Raw genomic sequence first — 15,975 nt, forward strand, 5'->3', positions numbered from 1 at the left:
TCTCTCTCTCTCTCTCTCTCTCATTCCCTTTGTTATAGGGGTACAGGTTCTGTTTTGTGGGCGGTTGGGGTTTTGTTTTGTTTTGTTTTGTTTCATTTCTTTGTTTGGTACCGGGGATCAAACTTGGGATCTTGCACTTGCAAGGCAGGCGGCAGCACCACTGAGCTAAATCCCCAGCCCCAGGTTCTGTTTTTGAATTGTAATGGACACTCAATAAGCTATACGTATTTAAAATGCACAATGTGATAAGTTTTGACCTATGCAAACACCTGCAAAATCATCCCCCCAATCACGACAATGAGAACATACCCATCACCCCCCAGAACTTTTCTCCTGCCTTTTTAATCCCTCCAAGGCTTCCTGCCCTAGGAAGACTACCAATCTGCACCTGTGAGTACAGGTTAGTTGGTATTTCTAGAGTCAGACATCAATGAAATCGTACATTGTTTCAGTCTGACTCGTCTCACCTAGCATGAATATTTTGAGATGCGTCCAGATTGTTGCAAATACTATCAGTTTGTTCCTTCTTGTACCACCATTTGTTTATTCCTTCACTCATTGGTGTACATTAAGTTTGGGGCTAGAATTTAAAAAATGAAACTCTAGCACATTCCCAGGCCCATGTTTAGGTAGACATACACTTTCTTTTTCTTAGGTAACTGCCTAGGAGTGAAAGGGGTGGTAGTTTAAGAATGATTAACTTTCTAAGTAGCTCTGGTCTCTTTTCCTGTACACTGAGACCACTGCCTGGAACTTCATGGGCAGATACTCAGTAAGTACTTGTTGAAAGAGCGAAACAAGGAGGTGAACTATATAGTCTTTGCTCTGCCTCGTTATGTGGCCCTGAACAAGTTTCTCTGGCCTCAGTTTCATAGCATGTAAAATCAGCCAGGATTGCTGGATTTAAAGACCTTGGTGGGCCTCCCAGCTCTGAAATGATCTGGGTTTGAGACCACATCCCAGAGGGAGTCCCTGAGGAAGTGGAGAGAAGAAAAGAAAGAGGTGATAGGACCAAAGAAAGGAATAGAACGTGGAGCCATCAAGAAGAGAATGAGGGATGAGGCCAAGTTCATCACAGTGAGATCAGGGAAGAGAAAATAAAGACAGCAACCAGCAGGCATGACGCAGGAAGGATCCACAGCTGCATGCATGGAAAGCTGGTGAACAAGGCCTCCAGGGACAGAGCTGACCCTCGTGCCACCTCTGAGCTCCTGCCTCCCCCAGCAAGCCATCATCTCAGCTGAGCAGGCAGAGCCTTGACGAACCGCAGCAATGTTTTAAATAAAAGTCTTTTAAGCATCGAGATATTGAAGCTATTGGTTGTTGTCACGCTGTGTGTTAGTTGCTATGGAGAAACAGTCCCGGCAGCCACTCCAATCAAACCCCAATGGGAGATAAGAAATGGGCCTCAAATGGGCTGGTATAGAAATGGTGTCGAGGAGGGGGTTCTCTCTCCACAACCACAAATGGGGAAAGCTTGAGCAGGAACACCTCCCCCTGCCCCAGCTGCACTTCCCCTAGGAAATCATCCAAACTGAGTATTCTCCATTTGGGGAGACACTGAACTGCTACAGAAACTGAGTCCAGAAGAAGAAAGACCTGCCTGGCACCATAGAACAAGTCCATGGCATAGCTGAGACCATGTCCTAAGGGTCCAGCTCTGGGTCCAGATGTTTTCCTAGCACTTCTTCTGTTTGCCAGGCCATTCAAAACTGGCCTCACCTTGGGAGTAAGTCAACACCCTCAATGTGGTGACTTCTCAGAGTGGGGACTGGAGGCCCAACTTGGCTGGGGAGCAAACATCGTGCTCCTCCCCGTCCCTCCTAGCCCAATTCAGCTTGGCTGGTGAGGGTCTTTGGGCCTAAAGTCCATACTGACTCACCTCCTCCTGCTGCCCACACCCTTGCCCTGTGTGTGCAGCCCTCCAGGCCTTGGCTCACACAGTCCTCTGCCTGATGTTCCCACTCCAATTCTCATCTTCCAGTTCTTAGAAATCTCCCAGTTACTCCAACCCAGCTTAGACCTCACCCCTTTCTGTGTTTTGTCCACTGCCTTGACACAGAGCTAATTTCCTCACCACTGTCCATTCCATAAGACCCTCTTGGTCACTGAGAGGGCTCCTCTAATGCTCTGGATCCCCTCCCATCTAAGAGGGTGATCTTAGAAGTCACCTGCACACCAGTCAGCACAGCCCCTGCAGCCTTGTTTCCCACTCTCCTCCTCTTGCTTATCACCTTGCTGCCACAAGGATCTTCCTTCAGAGCCTGGAATGTGCCTGAGTCTTTTCTAGTCAGTGCCAACATCCCTTCTATCTTATCTGTCTAGAAGGCTCTCTCTTCCCCTCCTCACCTACCCAGCTCACGCCCATAGAAATTTAAGTGTCCTTGCATCATGCTCTCTCCTAATAGCTGGTACAGTATTTTTTACTTGATATCATCATCTCCCAGCAGTGACTCCATCTCCCTTTGTGTCCTTGTCTGGTGTTTGCTCTTCCACTAGACTACAAGCTGATGAGGGCAGTGACCAGCTCATTGGATTCCAGTGTCCCACGCCCCCAGCACAGCTCCTGGCATATGTTAGGGGTCCAAGTGATGGACGGATGGATGGATGGACACTGAGCTTCTGCTCTTGGGGCTCTCACATATTGGGCAAGTCTGGGTAGGGAGGAATACTAATCCCCACCAAGAATCCTCTTTTTGGGCTCCTGGGGAGATGATCCCTCTAGGTGTGAGGATAGCATTCACTTACCTCTAGCATCAAAGAATTCATCATCTGAGCTCTCCACTGAATCGCTAAGGACATTCCGAAGGTGCCAGGGGGCACCGCCGCCCGGGGAAGGGCCACCTGCCAAAGTGAATACACTTGTTAGCCAAGCCTGCACCAGTGTCCCAGTATGAAAGAGGTAGCCTCAGACACTCTTGGACTCAGGATCAATCCCATCCTTCATGTCTGTGCCTTCTACCCCTGTGGCCTCAGACTTCACCAAGTGCTCCCAATTTTATGCTTTCAGTTAAGTTCCCAAAACCCTGTCTGGGGAAGTTCCATAGAGCAGGAGTGAGTGTGTCCAGCAGGCTATTTGCTATCAGTGAAAGATCTAAAAGTTTCACCATCACTGGCTAAGAGACTTAGCAGGTGATAAAGGGTATCAGTCAGCATAAATTGAGCTGTGGTATCAAATCATCTCAGCTGTTTAAAGAATGATTTATTTCTCACACACCAGTCAGAAGGGGGCTCTGTTTCCCTTGGTCACGCAAAGAGGCCACAACCTTAAAATGTTTCCCTCTCAACATAAGCCTTCAAGGTCTGCTGAAGTAAGAAAAGAACATAGAAAATCACACCCAGTCTTCAAAGCTTCTGCCCAGAAATGAGAAAGCTCACTTTCTATTGGCCAAGGCTGGCAAACCACATGTCCTGCACCACACCAAGATCATCTTCACAGTGGCAAGTGCTAGCGAGAACTCAGACCTCTCCCTTCCCAGCTCTACCACCTCCCCCTTCCACAAGTATCTCTGAGAGCACTGTTACAAATGAAAGACTGGTTAGGCACGTATGGCATATATGGATCTCATGTCCACAGAGGAAACGTGATGAGGGAATTCAGCCTCATTCATCAGAAGCTCTTGGTCACCCATTCTAGTTATAAATATCGGACCAATATGGTATCTGCTTTTCCTCTCCAATTCATAGCTGACACTTCTCTCTGATAGATCCTCCTTGTTGCTATGACTCTCCTTTATGGTCAAAACACATATCTGAATGTCTTTCCAAATGCATGTTTTATCTTGTTTGCTGTTATTCTCCTTGCTTTTAAAGAACATGCCTACATGGGCTTTTAAATGTGTACCCTTCAATTTGTTTAAAAGGGATCCGAAGACATCCCTGCCCTTATTCAGGGACTCCTCAAAATAACCTGGGGAGGGAGGAACCCATTTGCATATTCTTATAGTAAGAAGAACCTACAAAAATGGGTATGCTAAGAAGCAGCCTTCATGTGATGGGAGACGCTCCTTCCACCTCTTCCTCCAATGTACTGATTTTCTAGCAAACAATTAGGACAGGGTCTAGAGTACAGCCCCCTTAAAGTGGGTTCCCACCCTATACTTTTCTGTATTTCCTGGACCCAATACATGATCCCACATGGAAGATGGCCAAAGAGTATCTGACAAACTAGCAAGTGAATAACCAGGACTTGCTGAATATGCACAGGGAGCCAGCAGATAGTCTATTGACTGCTTCACCAATCTCACTGAAAATCGTTCTAACCAAGCTCAGCAAAGTAGGCATAATGAGTCCACCTTACAGCAAGGGAAACAGGTTCAGAGACGTGAAGGCATTTTCTCAAGGACACAGAGCTAATAAATGACAGAGCAGGATGTGAACACAGATCCATCTGGCTCCGGTGTCTGTGCTCAGAATCACCAGGCTGGATCTCTCTGTTTAGAGCTCAAGGCAAGTGACCATCTCTTCCTCTCTGTGCCGCCTGCTCTTTCGGCCAATGACAAGCAGCCCACCTATTGCTGGCCAGCTGGACAAGGGCTCAGAAGTCTGCCTCTGGCTCCTTACAGGGTCCCTGGCCCTGAGGGCTCAGCTGGGAGCTCCTAATTCTAGAACCACCTGCCCATTAGGTCTAGAAATTAGTGTCCAGGTATCTTTACACCGTGAAAACATCCCTGTAGAGGTGTCTAGTACCACAAAGGCATCTGTCACTGGGTCCACATGGCCATGTGTATGTGTGTGCGTGTGTGAGTGTGTGTGTGTGTGTGTGTGTGTGTGTGTGTGTGTATTCCTTGGGGAGTAGAAGCTTCCCTCCTGCCACTCACCCTTTCCAAAGACTGCGCCTAAGTCACACATAAGTCAGCTCCCAGCTATGGATGAGAATTCAGCATCCAGGTCAGAGCACTGGCTTTGGAAAGACTTGAGCCTGGATTCAAGTCTATCACTTACTGTCATAACCCAAAGCAAGTTCTCTCATCTGAGCCTCCATTTTCTTATCTGTAAAACAGGTATCATAATCCTTGCCTCACTGCTCAAAGATTTAACCAAGACCAACCACCAAAGTGTCCAGCCCACCACCAGGCCCTCAGGAGATGTTGGCCCTTGTCAGCTATAGAGCCAAGGCTTGAGACTGGATCAGATCACCTGAGGGTTTCCAACAGCTGCCAGGGGCACTGTCCAAGGCCCCTTCTGTGTCCTCCCAGCCTCTGCCTATGTCTTCCTGCAGACCACATTGATTTAAAAACCCCTAAATCAGCATCAAAGAGAAGGGAGCATCCTAGCACTTCCCAGAGCAAAGCAAGCAATCCTGCACTCCCTGCCCACACCGGGCTGGCACAGATCCAGGCTGAGCCCTGCAGGGAGAGGGCTCTGGGAGTGACTCCAATCTCTCTCCTGGCCCATCTACCCACCACCTTTGGTCCAGTGTGGGGCCACGGGCCTTGTCCCAGTCCTGTATCTCCCCGGCATGGGTGTGGCCAGAGATCTCGGCTCAGATTGTTGGCTCCATCTGCCCACCTTCCCCGTCTCAGCCCTGGCTTCCAGTGACACACAAATAGGCAGATGGGCAGGCACATAGCAGTCAGGACACTTCTCTGAGTGCTCTGTCCTACTCAGGGCAGCCCCAGCCTAAAGGCAAAATGCCCACCTGAAGGGGGACATCACCCTGTGCTCAGAAGCTCTGTCAGAAAGGGAAGACATTTCACCACAAGGAAAGCCCTGGCTCAGCACGATGAGGAATAAAGGCTTTGCCCGGTGCTTCCAGGTCCAGATTTCAGAACAGATGGTGCCCAGGAGAAAGAAGTGGGGGACAGATATAAGCTGGAATAGTTCCTGCCCTTAGAAGCATCAGCCTTGCACTGCATGCTGCAAAGTGCACAGGAAAACAGAGGAGCAGGCAGCGGGGTCCTTGTGCCAAATTTCACATGTGCCACTCTGTCCAGCCAGGGTCTCAGCAGGTGTCGGTCATACACCCCAGAGGTAGAGATCTTGCAGCTGGAGGCCTTCCCAGGAGAAGGAGACCCAAGCTGATCTTCAGAGAAAAAGCTGGGCAGAGTTGCACAAGCTGAGGCAGAGTGGGAGGGAGGGAGAGACCTGGGCCACAGAAATGGAGTCATTTCCAGGAAGCTGGATCTGGAACTTTCTCCACAAGAGTAAAGAGCCTAGTTTGTCAGGACATCTGCTGACAGCCACGGCTCTGGAGTAATTTCAAACACACACACACACACACACACACACACACACACACACACACACACGTAATTCCCAGACCTCCAGGAAGAAGCACCCTGAGGGTGGCCAAGGGGTGCACAATACTGCGCTGGCACCGGCACCCACACCCACTGATCGGTTGGCTGGTGACTGTGGCCAGCTCAGGGCCCAGCCTTGTCTGAGGCTATCTTAAACCTGTCCTGGTGGTGCCAGATACTCAGAGAAATCTACATCTCAGAGAAAGAGAAGGCCCACGAGGCAGGTAAGTGAGCAGCTTCGCTGGGGCTACTGGCTCATTGATTGGACATTCTCATATTTTCTCTCTCCTCTCTCTCTCTCTCTCTCTCTCCATTCCCCCCTTTCCATACATGCATGTACACACAGAGGCATGTATGTGTGCATGAGGATGGCAGGTTTAACAAGCATATACCTAGGTCTAACTCCTGACACCCAGCACGACTTAAATGATCAGGCCCCTGCTCCTGATGGGCAGTGAGAGCCCCATACACACACAGAGACTGAAGCCCTCACACACCCACACACATGCACATGTAGAATCACACTTCTCTGCTCCTCACTCCTGCCTAGAGGCCCCAGAGATCCAAAGACAAATGCAGAGTATGGCCACTCAGGAGGCCCACCTCCTCCCACTACCTCCTGCTCCTCTGAGCCCAACATTCCCTCCCTCAAGGGGACTACTGTCCCCCTCCCACTAGTTTGGCTCCAATCTCAGCTTATGCTTCCCAATCAGTGGTCGTAGGAAATGACACTAAACTGCTCTGTGCCTCCATTTACCCACCTGTAGAATGGGATGATAATTATACTTGTATTGGGTAGCAAGGAAATTTAAATGAATGAATATATGAAAAAGGTTTAGCACAGTGCCTCACACCCTATCACTGCTATAGAAGGGTTTATTAAATCAAATCCTAAATCATGATTATCTGAGGGCTTTTCTTTTGCTTCTTTCCTATGTGGAAACTTCTGAGGCTTCTCCCCAGACCCGTGGAATGGGAGCCCCTCTTCTTCACTGCCCACTCTCACGGGACTGAGCCCTCTGTCCTCCCTTCTGTCATAACTCTGGAGGTTGTCATACCTGTCCCCCAAAGCTTAAATTACCTAAGCTAAGACCTGCTTTCACCCCAGCCTCTGCTCCCACCACACACTGCCACTGGGAAGCTTTCTACAGCTTTCCATATCCCCTCCAGGCCTTTGCTCCGGCCCTCCACCCCCATCTCAACCCTATTCTCTGCCTGAAGAATCATCCAGAACCCCTCTTTGCCCCTGAGGCTTGGCTGAGGCCAGCCTCTTCTGGGCCCCCATCATGTCCAAAGCTTGCATCCATCAGAACCCCTATTTGCACTAGGTCCATATATCTGCTTTCTCCACTGGGCTGTCTTCCTACCCCACCACCAGCTTGGGCAGACTGAGGTGAGGATCTTCTTTGGGACCATAGGCTCTCCTAGCTCAGGGCTGGATAGAGAACGCTCTTGTTAGATCCAGTATGGCCTAGCCCAAGGCAGAACTCCAGAGGGCCCCTCTCAGGGGAGCATCCCATGGGCATGTCCTCAGGACTCCTCCCTGGGTCAGATGCTTGGGACCAGGACAGTCCAGAGCCAGCCAGCTCACACCTAGCCTTGAAGGGGCTATGCAGCCACCCAGTGAGGGATGAGAGGCCAGGAGAAGCTGCTTCCAGAAAAAGGCATTATTGAAGGAAACTAGTGCCAGTTCGGGGTTGGTTGCTATAGAAACAGTCCTAACTATCTCCTAAAATGCTAGATGTGCCACTGATGAGCTATGTGGGGGGCTGTTTCAGGGGACTGCCAGGAGCCCTAAAAGGCCTATCTCCTGTGGCTCCCAGTCTCTGAAGCTGACAACCTGGAGGACCCAAGGAAGAATCTGCTTCCAGGGGCAATGAGGCAGCTCTGTGAGTACGTGCGTAACACTCCAGGGCTGAGGCAGAGGCTTCAGAATGCATAATCATCCTGACAGCAACTCAAGTCCTAGAGAAGAGTCATGGTCCCAACCTGGACCTTAACTATTTTCCTGAATCTCCAACCCCACCATGGATGGATCTACAACTCTGGCCATAGACCAATCCAGGATCTCTGCCACAGAGGTGCCACACCCTCAATTTTAAACCAAGCCATGCATCTGACTGCAATCCCAGTAACAAACTAAGTCTTGACCTAGTCACAAAGCAACAAGACTAGCAACAGGCAGGACTCTTCCCCTGTCCACAAATGGTACCCTGCACAGTCAATGAGGTGGCATCAAATAACTTTAAGGATATTTTCCCAGTGAATGCTCTAAATTCTGTACAACATTTGAGACTATTCCAAGATGCCCCTGACCTCCACTTCCTATCAGCTTCACAGTAGCCCAAGGAAGTCAGCTCACGATCCCTGTTTGCAGAGAAGAAAACTGAAGCTCAGAGAAGGAAACAGTCTGTCGCTGTGCCTACTGCCACTGTGCCTGCCTCTCCAGTGGAGGGTATGGATGGGGGGACACGGCTCATCAGTGACACATCCTGCATCTTAGGAGATAGAACTCAGGTCTGCAAGCCTGGCCCAGGTAGCCAAACGAGTTGCTTTGGGGAAGATGTGCTTTTTGAAGACCTGCTGGTATCTCATAAATATGCCACTTAAATACTCATTAATTACCTTATTTGGAAGATAATTAGTGATTAATAGCTTTGGCTATCTATTGTACTTTCATTTGCTCTGCCAATTAGGCTCCCAACAGTTCTGAATTATTTGGAACAATTTTCCCAAGGCCCAGATGTCCCCCGTGTCCCAACAGACTCTTGCTCCATAAGGAGGAGGCTCTTTCCTTCCCACAAAGGGAGCTCCCCATAGCACCTGCCTCTGTGACACTGGCAGGCTCTGCCACCTGAAAGCTCCTCCAGAGGGCAGCCAGGGAGACAGAGAGGACATGGAGCAGCCCAGAAGCCAGGACAGGACAGAGGAAGGCACGCCATCTGGTCATGCCAGGACCCCTTTGCAGTGGGCTGAGAACAGAGGCTCAAGATCCAAGCCCCAAACCAGGGAATGGGGAGGCCAGAGTAGGATCACAGACTCCTTGCAGGATGCAAAGACTGCACAGTGAATGGGCCAGCTTTCTGGCAAGGACTTCAAAAGCCACCACCAGCCTAAAGCAAATGCAGCCCACCACCACCCACCTCTGCTAATCCAACCCCTCCACTGGCCAATGTGATTGGAAGGATAGAGCCCAAGGTTGCCTCTGCCCCTGGACCCCTCCACTCAGTGCTAAAATAATCAAGGCATTGCCAGCAGAATTGCTAGCAGGCCCTGGAAGGCAAGGCTGGATAATGTTCCCCTCATTGCTCCAGATTACACCACATAACAAGGAAACAAAAAGAAGAAAGGAATAAACGTGCCCCTCCCTGCCAGGCCATAACGGGAAGGCTCAAAATAGCTCTTTTTGCTACCAGGGATGATTCCAGAGCTTCTCAGGAGGGACCAGCTTCATGGGGGTAGGAAGTGGGAACCATCACAGCCATGGCAGGGGCAGAACGAATTCTAATCAAGGAGGGTGGGGATCTGGACCAATCCAGAACAATCCAGAAAGGGTCAATAGTGTATGAGTGAGAGGTGCCCACGGAGGTTCAGAATTTCTAAGACTCCTAGAACAAGCACAAGCCTTTCAGCTGTCAGCTCATGGGCGCTTATGGTCACAAATCCCTCACACCTAAGTCTCTCCCCAAGGAGGGCAGGAGTGCAGGATGTGACGTGCTCTGCAAATACCCAGAGCCAAGCAAACACGGCGTCAGCAGCAGACGGCTCAGAAGAGGCCTCTCAGATCCACCAGAACTCAGTGCCCCTCCCAGACAGAGCCCAATGTGTTTCTATTTTTGCTTTCAACCCTTGTTTGGCATCCCTGGCTAACAGACATCTACTTCCCTCCCTCCAGAATAATGGGTCGTCTGGGAAGTGGAACACTTCCTTGCTGGCCTCCCCTGCCCCAGATCTGCTCAACCCTCTTGGAGAGAGACCAGGTGCTCCCCTCACCCAGGCTCCTTTCCCAGGCAAGCCATCCCCTCCAAGCTCCTGGTTACTAGCCCTGGAACAGGGCCCTGTCAGCATACCTAAAGTGGACAGCTGGACACCCAGAATTGGCTGCCCAAACCTAGATCTCGAACCCACCTGGAGCCTTGAAAGCATCCACACTGCCCAGTTACAGACAGAGAACCCGGTCATGCCATACCCCACACCCTTCCCCAGTCTCAAATGGAGCCTTGGCCATACAGCCTATCACACTGGTCTCAGCCTGTTCCCACCCACAAGCTAGTCTCACAGTGGCAGCTCGAGGGGAGTCCAGAGGAAGCAGGCTGGCTTGCCTGACCATCTGCTGGGACCTCCACCCAGAGCCAAGGCAAGAAGAGGAACAAGGACCTTGTCCACCGTTCCCTCACACATGCCCTATGGGGCTTGGGCCACACAGCTGTGCAGGCCTCCGCAGGCACACGTGGGACCCTGGAGGTGGCACTTACCTCCGGAGTGACTCACTAGGCTCCCAATCCTTTGCAAAAGGGGGTGCAATTTAGCATTTTCTTTTCTCTTTAGAAAACAAGAATTTTAAGAGAGAAGAGAGAGATTTGAGGGAGTGGGTGGGGAACTCAGATCTCATTTGATTTCTAAACTCATTTGTTATGCATTCTCTGCTCCCCATTCCCACCTCTACCCCTGCCCTGGGGGCGGGGCTTGGCCACCGCCCTCTTTCAAAAGGCTCCTAGCTACCAATCTGGGGATAGGCTGGGGCTCAGGAGCCCCAGGGAGCATGTGCTGTTCTTATCTAAGTCTTCAGCTCCCCCTTTACCCTCTACACTCTACCACCCATTCTGGAGAATCTGTGTGAGGTAAAAGTCCCTCCCAGTGCAGTGAAGGCAGCAGTGAGAGGCTAGGAGAAAAGAGCATATTAAGAGCTTCAAAGTACTTAAAACTTACCTAACCTCCAAACTCTTCTTCCTCTTTCCCTTTCACAGATGAGAAAATTGAAGCCCAGAGGGGATAGTTCAAGATCAACCAGGACCAGAGATAGGTCTCTGCTTTGTTAGACAATTTAACTCCTAAAAATATTAAATGCAAGAGCAGAAAAGACCTAAGTGCTAACTCTAGCTCTGCCTTCAACTTTATGTTTGATTCTAGAGCCACCCAGTTTCATCATCTGTAAAATGGGGAAAACACTGGCCCTACCTCAGAGATGCTGTCAAGATATTGGTCAGGAAGATATGTTGAGGGCTGCAATATGATAGCAACAAGATTGTCCCCAGGATGCAATTTCTGACCCTGTCCTACCTCCCACAAGCCTGGAAACTGAGAGTATCCCTAATAGCTAGGTACTGCCAAGAAGCTCACATCCCCAAAGCTGCACGGGTCTCTGAGAGTCCACACTGTCTGTCCTTGACTTCAGAAAAGCACCTTTCACCTTTCTGACTTCATCTCCCAATATGCTTATTTATTTAATGGACAAACTGAAATATCTTCAAGACTCTTCCATCTAAGAACTATCACAGTATGTTTCAATGGATGTGAGGAAAGCCCACCCTTCTGGCCCATCTCACCCAGACACAGCTCCAGCAAGGGCAGAGGAGAAGCATTTAGCTACATCTTCACCTTCCCAGAGTCCCAGTGCTGGACTCCCAGACACAGGTCAAGTGCTTGGGGTCTCTAATGGAGGTAAGGTGGTCCAGCCCCAAGGTAACATGTGGAAAGAGGGGCCATCTGTCTGGGCAGCACCATCCTTGCTCATGCAATGATGACACAGTCAGGACCAAGGACTGCAAAGCTGAGGCCTGCTGAGGCCTGCTGGGACCTGCTGCCTCTGCAGCTATGACAGGTAATTCCACAGGGACCAGAGCTTTTGCCTCAGAACATGAAAACTGCCCAAGCTCCAGCTCATCCCCAATGTCTAGGAAAGCTTCCTGGAGGTAGAGTTTTATGAAAGCCAGGAGTCTGGACTCTGGCTACCTGGCTGGGTGGGACCTGAGAAGGTAAGTACAGTCTCCTTGCAGAAGGGGATGCTATTTCCAAGATAAACAGGAAGGCTGTCCTAGTGTCCTAGGAGTGGGAATATCCCAGAGTCCAGAGAACCCCAGTCTGTTCCCTTTTCCAAGCTTCCAGGTATTTCCACCACTGTGCAATGTGGCCCCTGATTCCTGCCCCTGGGAACCACACAACAAGGTCATGCTGGAGGAGTTCCAGCTTTGGGGTGACATAAAGGCACATGCTTCTTCCGGGAAGGCCAATAAAGGAAGCTGACTCAGCAAACCCCCAATGATGCAGGAATCCCAGGTTCCAGGCTCGGCTGTGCATCATTTCTGTGACCTTGGGCAACCCCAGCCTTCCTCGGGCCTCAATGTCCCAATTAACAAGGATTTAGAACACAAGAATAAGGTAGCGTCCCTCCCACCCTTACACGAGAGGATCAGAATTTACTGACTCAAATGAGTAGGTCTGATGCACTGCAACCACCAGCCGCACCCCTTGGATCAGAGGCCAGCACCTAGGAGTAAACTGGTTTCTCCAGCCTGGAAGGCTCACCTCTGTGGTTGCAGCTAGGTTTCTTCAAACATTCCTTCCCTCTCCCTACAGATTCCCAAACTCTTCTGGCCCATCTCTCATTTCCTGCCCAGCCTGGAGATATGGGGCTTCTCATGGGCATGGTCCTAGGTCCACAGACACCTTACAGCCTGCTGGGGCATACAGGGAGTGGCCCAGGGCAGAACAGAGGAAGGGAAGGGAGGGGCACTGGCAGGAACCAGAACAAACGCTCCCAACACAGGCAGCTGGGACAGGCTGGCCCCTCTCCAGCCTCCAGGAGACTCACGAAGCAGCCAGAGGCATGTGTCGAAACACCCAAGTTTCATTCTGTCACTGCTGTCCTGGTGCTCTTTGGAGCTCCATTTTGCCCTGTGCACCCTAGAGGAGCCCACCACCCCACCTGCTGGGGTTCTTCACTGGCGGTACTTCCTGCCACACCGATACCTTGACTTGCATACTCCTTGCCGTTGTTCAAGCCCTTATCCTCACCTGGAAGCTTGCCGTTTGTCACCTTTCTGCCCAAATTCTTCCACACTTTAAAAACCGCTCTCCGGGAAAAATCTTTCTCTGCCCCACAAGTAGCTCTGTACTATAAATTATCATTTCTTTTATAAATAGAGTCCCGAGTCCTCTCCTATCCCTCTCCCCCACCTCCCGACTGCTGGTCTTTACCCCCAAGATAGGCTTCCCTCCTCATTTGTCCACAGAACAAGACCAAGGGCCTCCTTCCCTGCCCTCAAGACTAGATGGGGGTGGGGAGAGGCACTATAAGGGTGGGGGGGGGTGTTTTGGTTTTTGTTTTGGTTTTTTTTTAGACAGGGTCTCACTTTGTGATTCAGCCTGGCCTTGAACTCACTATGTATTCCAGGCCAGCCCCTCCTATCTCAGCCTCCCGAGTGCTGGGATTACAGGCAGGCACCAGCACACTTGACTACCATAAGGATTCTTAACCTGGGTGACCAAAATCTTCTCAGTTTGGAAACTGGTAGTAACCCATTTGCATCCATCTTCTACGGACTTATCCTATCTTTTCTGGGACCTAATTACATTTTCCCCCGTACCTGAATTCTCCTGGCTGTGTGAAAGACCTTGAACTTCTTCCCTTCGGATGCTGGCACAGCCGGCACAGCCATGGCCAGCTGCTCAGGCTCTATACTGCACAGCAACAATGTGATGACCCAGAGCCAGATACCATGGCAGCCCTAGAACCCAAACCCCTATCTCTTCTCCCAGTAGGTGGTATACTGGCTAGAAACCCCCATAGGCCAGGAAGCAGATCCTTCACCCATAGCCCAGGTCCTAGTGTCATCCTTTGGAGTGAAGGCCAGGTCATTCTGCCTTTCTGCCCATGGAAGCAGAGGGTACTGAATACACACCTCTCTCTGTGGTACAGCCCTTCCTTGGGCCTCAGTTTCCCCAGCTATAAAGAGAGGGACTTGGGCTCCTGACCTCCAGGACTACCTCCGTTCTAAAGCATATCCATCTGTTCTTCACGGACACAGTCATGGAGAGATGTGATTCCTATCCACACACTACCATGCATTTGCAATGCACTAGGTCTAGGAGCCTAGAGAAGGAACATTTACAAAATGCAAAGCAGCCTGGAAGAGCTGAGAAAAGGAAGAGTAATCAAACGTTGCTGATCATCTCAAAAGTCTCCTTGAGGCAGCAGCTGAGTAAAGGAGAAAGGAGCTGGGCAGGTGGATCACAGAAGAGATGGAAGGGGCCAAGCATGAAACTGCAGCAGGAAACAGAGTGTTGGAACAGCATGAGGTGCTGGTGCCTGGAGCAGGACAGACTTTTCAGCTGTCACTGGTACAGGTTCCCACAGACTCAGCCCAGGGACCAAGCAAGGGACTCAGGCCCAAGGAAGTGGGCCTGAGACTGGCCCTCCCATGTAGTGAGGGGATGGCAAAAGGGTATTGATGGAGAAATCCTTAGAATTCAACAGACTTGGCTTTGAGTCCAAGCCTCTCTGGGCTAAGGGAGTTATTTCCCTGGGTGTCTATTCCCAGATGTTTTAAAAGGAGCAGGAGAGTGACATTTCCCACCTCCCAAGGCCATCAGGCAGTAAAGGGCTCAGCACAGTGTCTGGTGCATAGTTCAAGCAACAACTGCTAACTGCTTTTTTATGAGAGTATTGAACAAGCGACCAGTGTTCATGGTGTCCGGGCATGTGCGCACACAAGCACACATGGTGTGGGACAGTGGATAGGACGTATACTCTGCCCTGTGCCTTTTTGAGGAGTGGGGTGAGGAAGAGAGAGGGAGGGAGAGAGCCTTTTCCAGCCTTTCCTAGGAAGGAGGGAGGGAGGTGAGAAACGAGATGTTTGAATGTGTTCTGCACTGCCTGCATCTCACACAACCAGCCCCACCCAGACAGGATTCCTGGGGACAAAGGGGAGTATATTCTCAGGGACCTATCTGACAAGCCCAGTACAGGAGCAGGGACACTGGTACCTGGCCCAGGTCCTGGGCAACAATGAGGGCTGGGAGAATTTACATACAGCCCAGGGGTGTTCACACCTAGTGGGCACATAGGTGAGTTCACACTCATTCCATCACCGTGATCTCTTACGGGTGGAGAAGTGGGGTTCACACCGGGCCTATGCCTGGTCCCAGGGAATAGAATGGCACCTGCCAACATCACAGGTTGGATGTGGGTTCATGGTAGCTTCTTCTCGGGGCCAACCTCACAAGCCAGCCCTGCCACACCAGGCTTGCTGCTGCCCACGTAAGGCCGGCTCTGTGGGCACAGGATTTCCCCAGCCCCAACCTCCCAAGGCACCAGGGGGCCCAGAGTGTGCAAAGAGGGACACTGTCTGGTCCCCTCCCGATCCTAGCGCCCAGCTCAGGGCCTGGCACAGAGCAGATGTTGGTGAATGAACGTCTGGCTGGATGAACGAACGAATGAGTAACATCCACTCCCTCGAACCGCCGGCTACACAGCCTGAGTCTGCGGAGGACAAAGCCTACCAGACCTCAGAAGAGGCCCCGGGCCGTCAAACCCCTCTACCCCTCGCACCTGAGGCTCTGCGTTACAGGCCCGGTGGGGGTTGGGGACCAGACGGCGGCGCGGAGCACCCCTCTCGTTCCAGAAAGAATCTGGGTCTCTCTCTCGGCCGAGCTGGGGGCGGGGGAGGGGACTGTGGCGTCCCGGATAGAGTGGCAGGGCAAGGGGGCGCGTCCCGGCTTACGTTGCGGGGCG

General features: G+C 51.1%; 1 protein-coding gene across 1 annotated transcript in view; it reads right to left on the reverse strand.

Moving 5' to 3' along the window:
* The window catches only part of Pitpnm3 (PITPNM family member 3), an 84,758-nt gene that overhangs the window by 64,653 nt on the left and 4,130 nt on the right, over positions 1-15,975 (reverse strand). Inside the window, exon 3 of the mRNA XM_010611391.3 lies at positions 2,749-2,844. Within this exon, the coding sequence (XP_010609693.1) occupies positions 2,749-2,844 (96 nt within the window). The remainder of the gene's footprint in view (positions 1-2,748; positions 2,845-15,975) is intronic.

The sequence above is a fragment of the Fukomys damarensis genome, unplaced genomic scaffold, assembly GCF_012274545.1.
Source record: "Fukomys damarensis isolate Sample0158 unplaced genomic scaffold, DMR_v1.0_HiC HiC_scaffold_13, whole genome shotgun sequence".
NCBI lineage: Eukaryota > Metazoa > Chordata > Mammalia > Rodentia > Bathyergidae > Fukomys > Fukomys damarensis.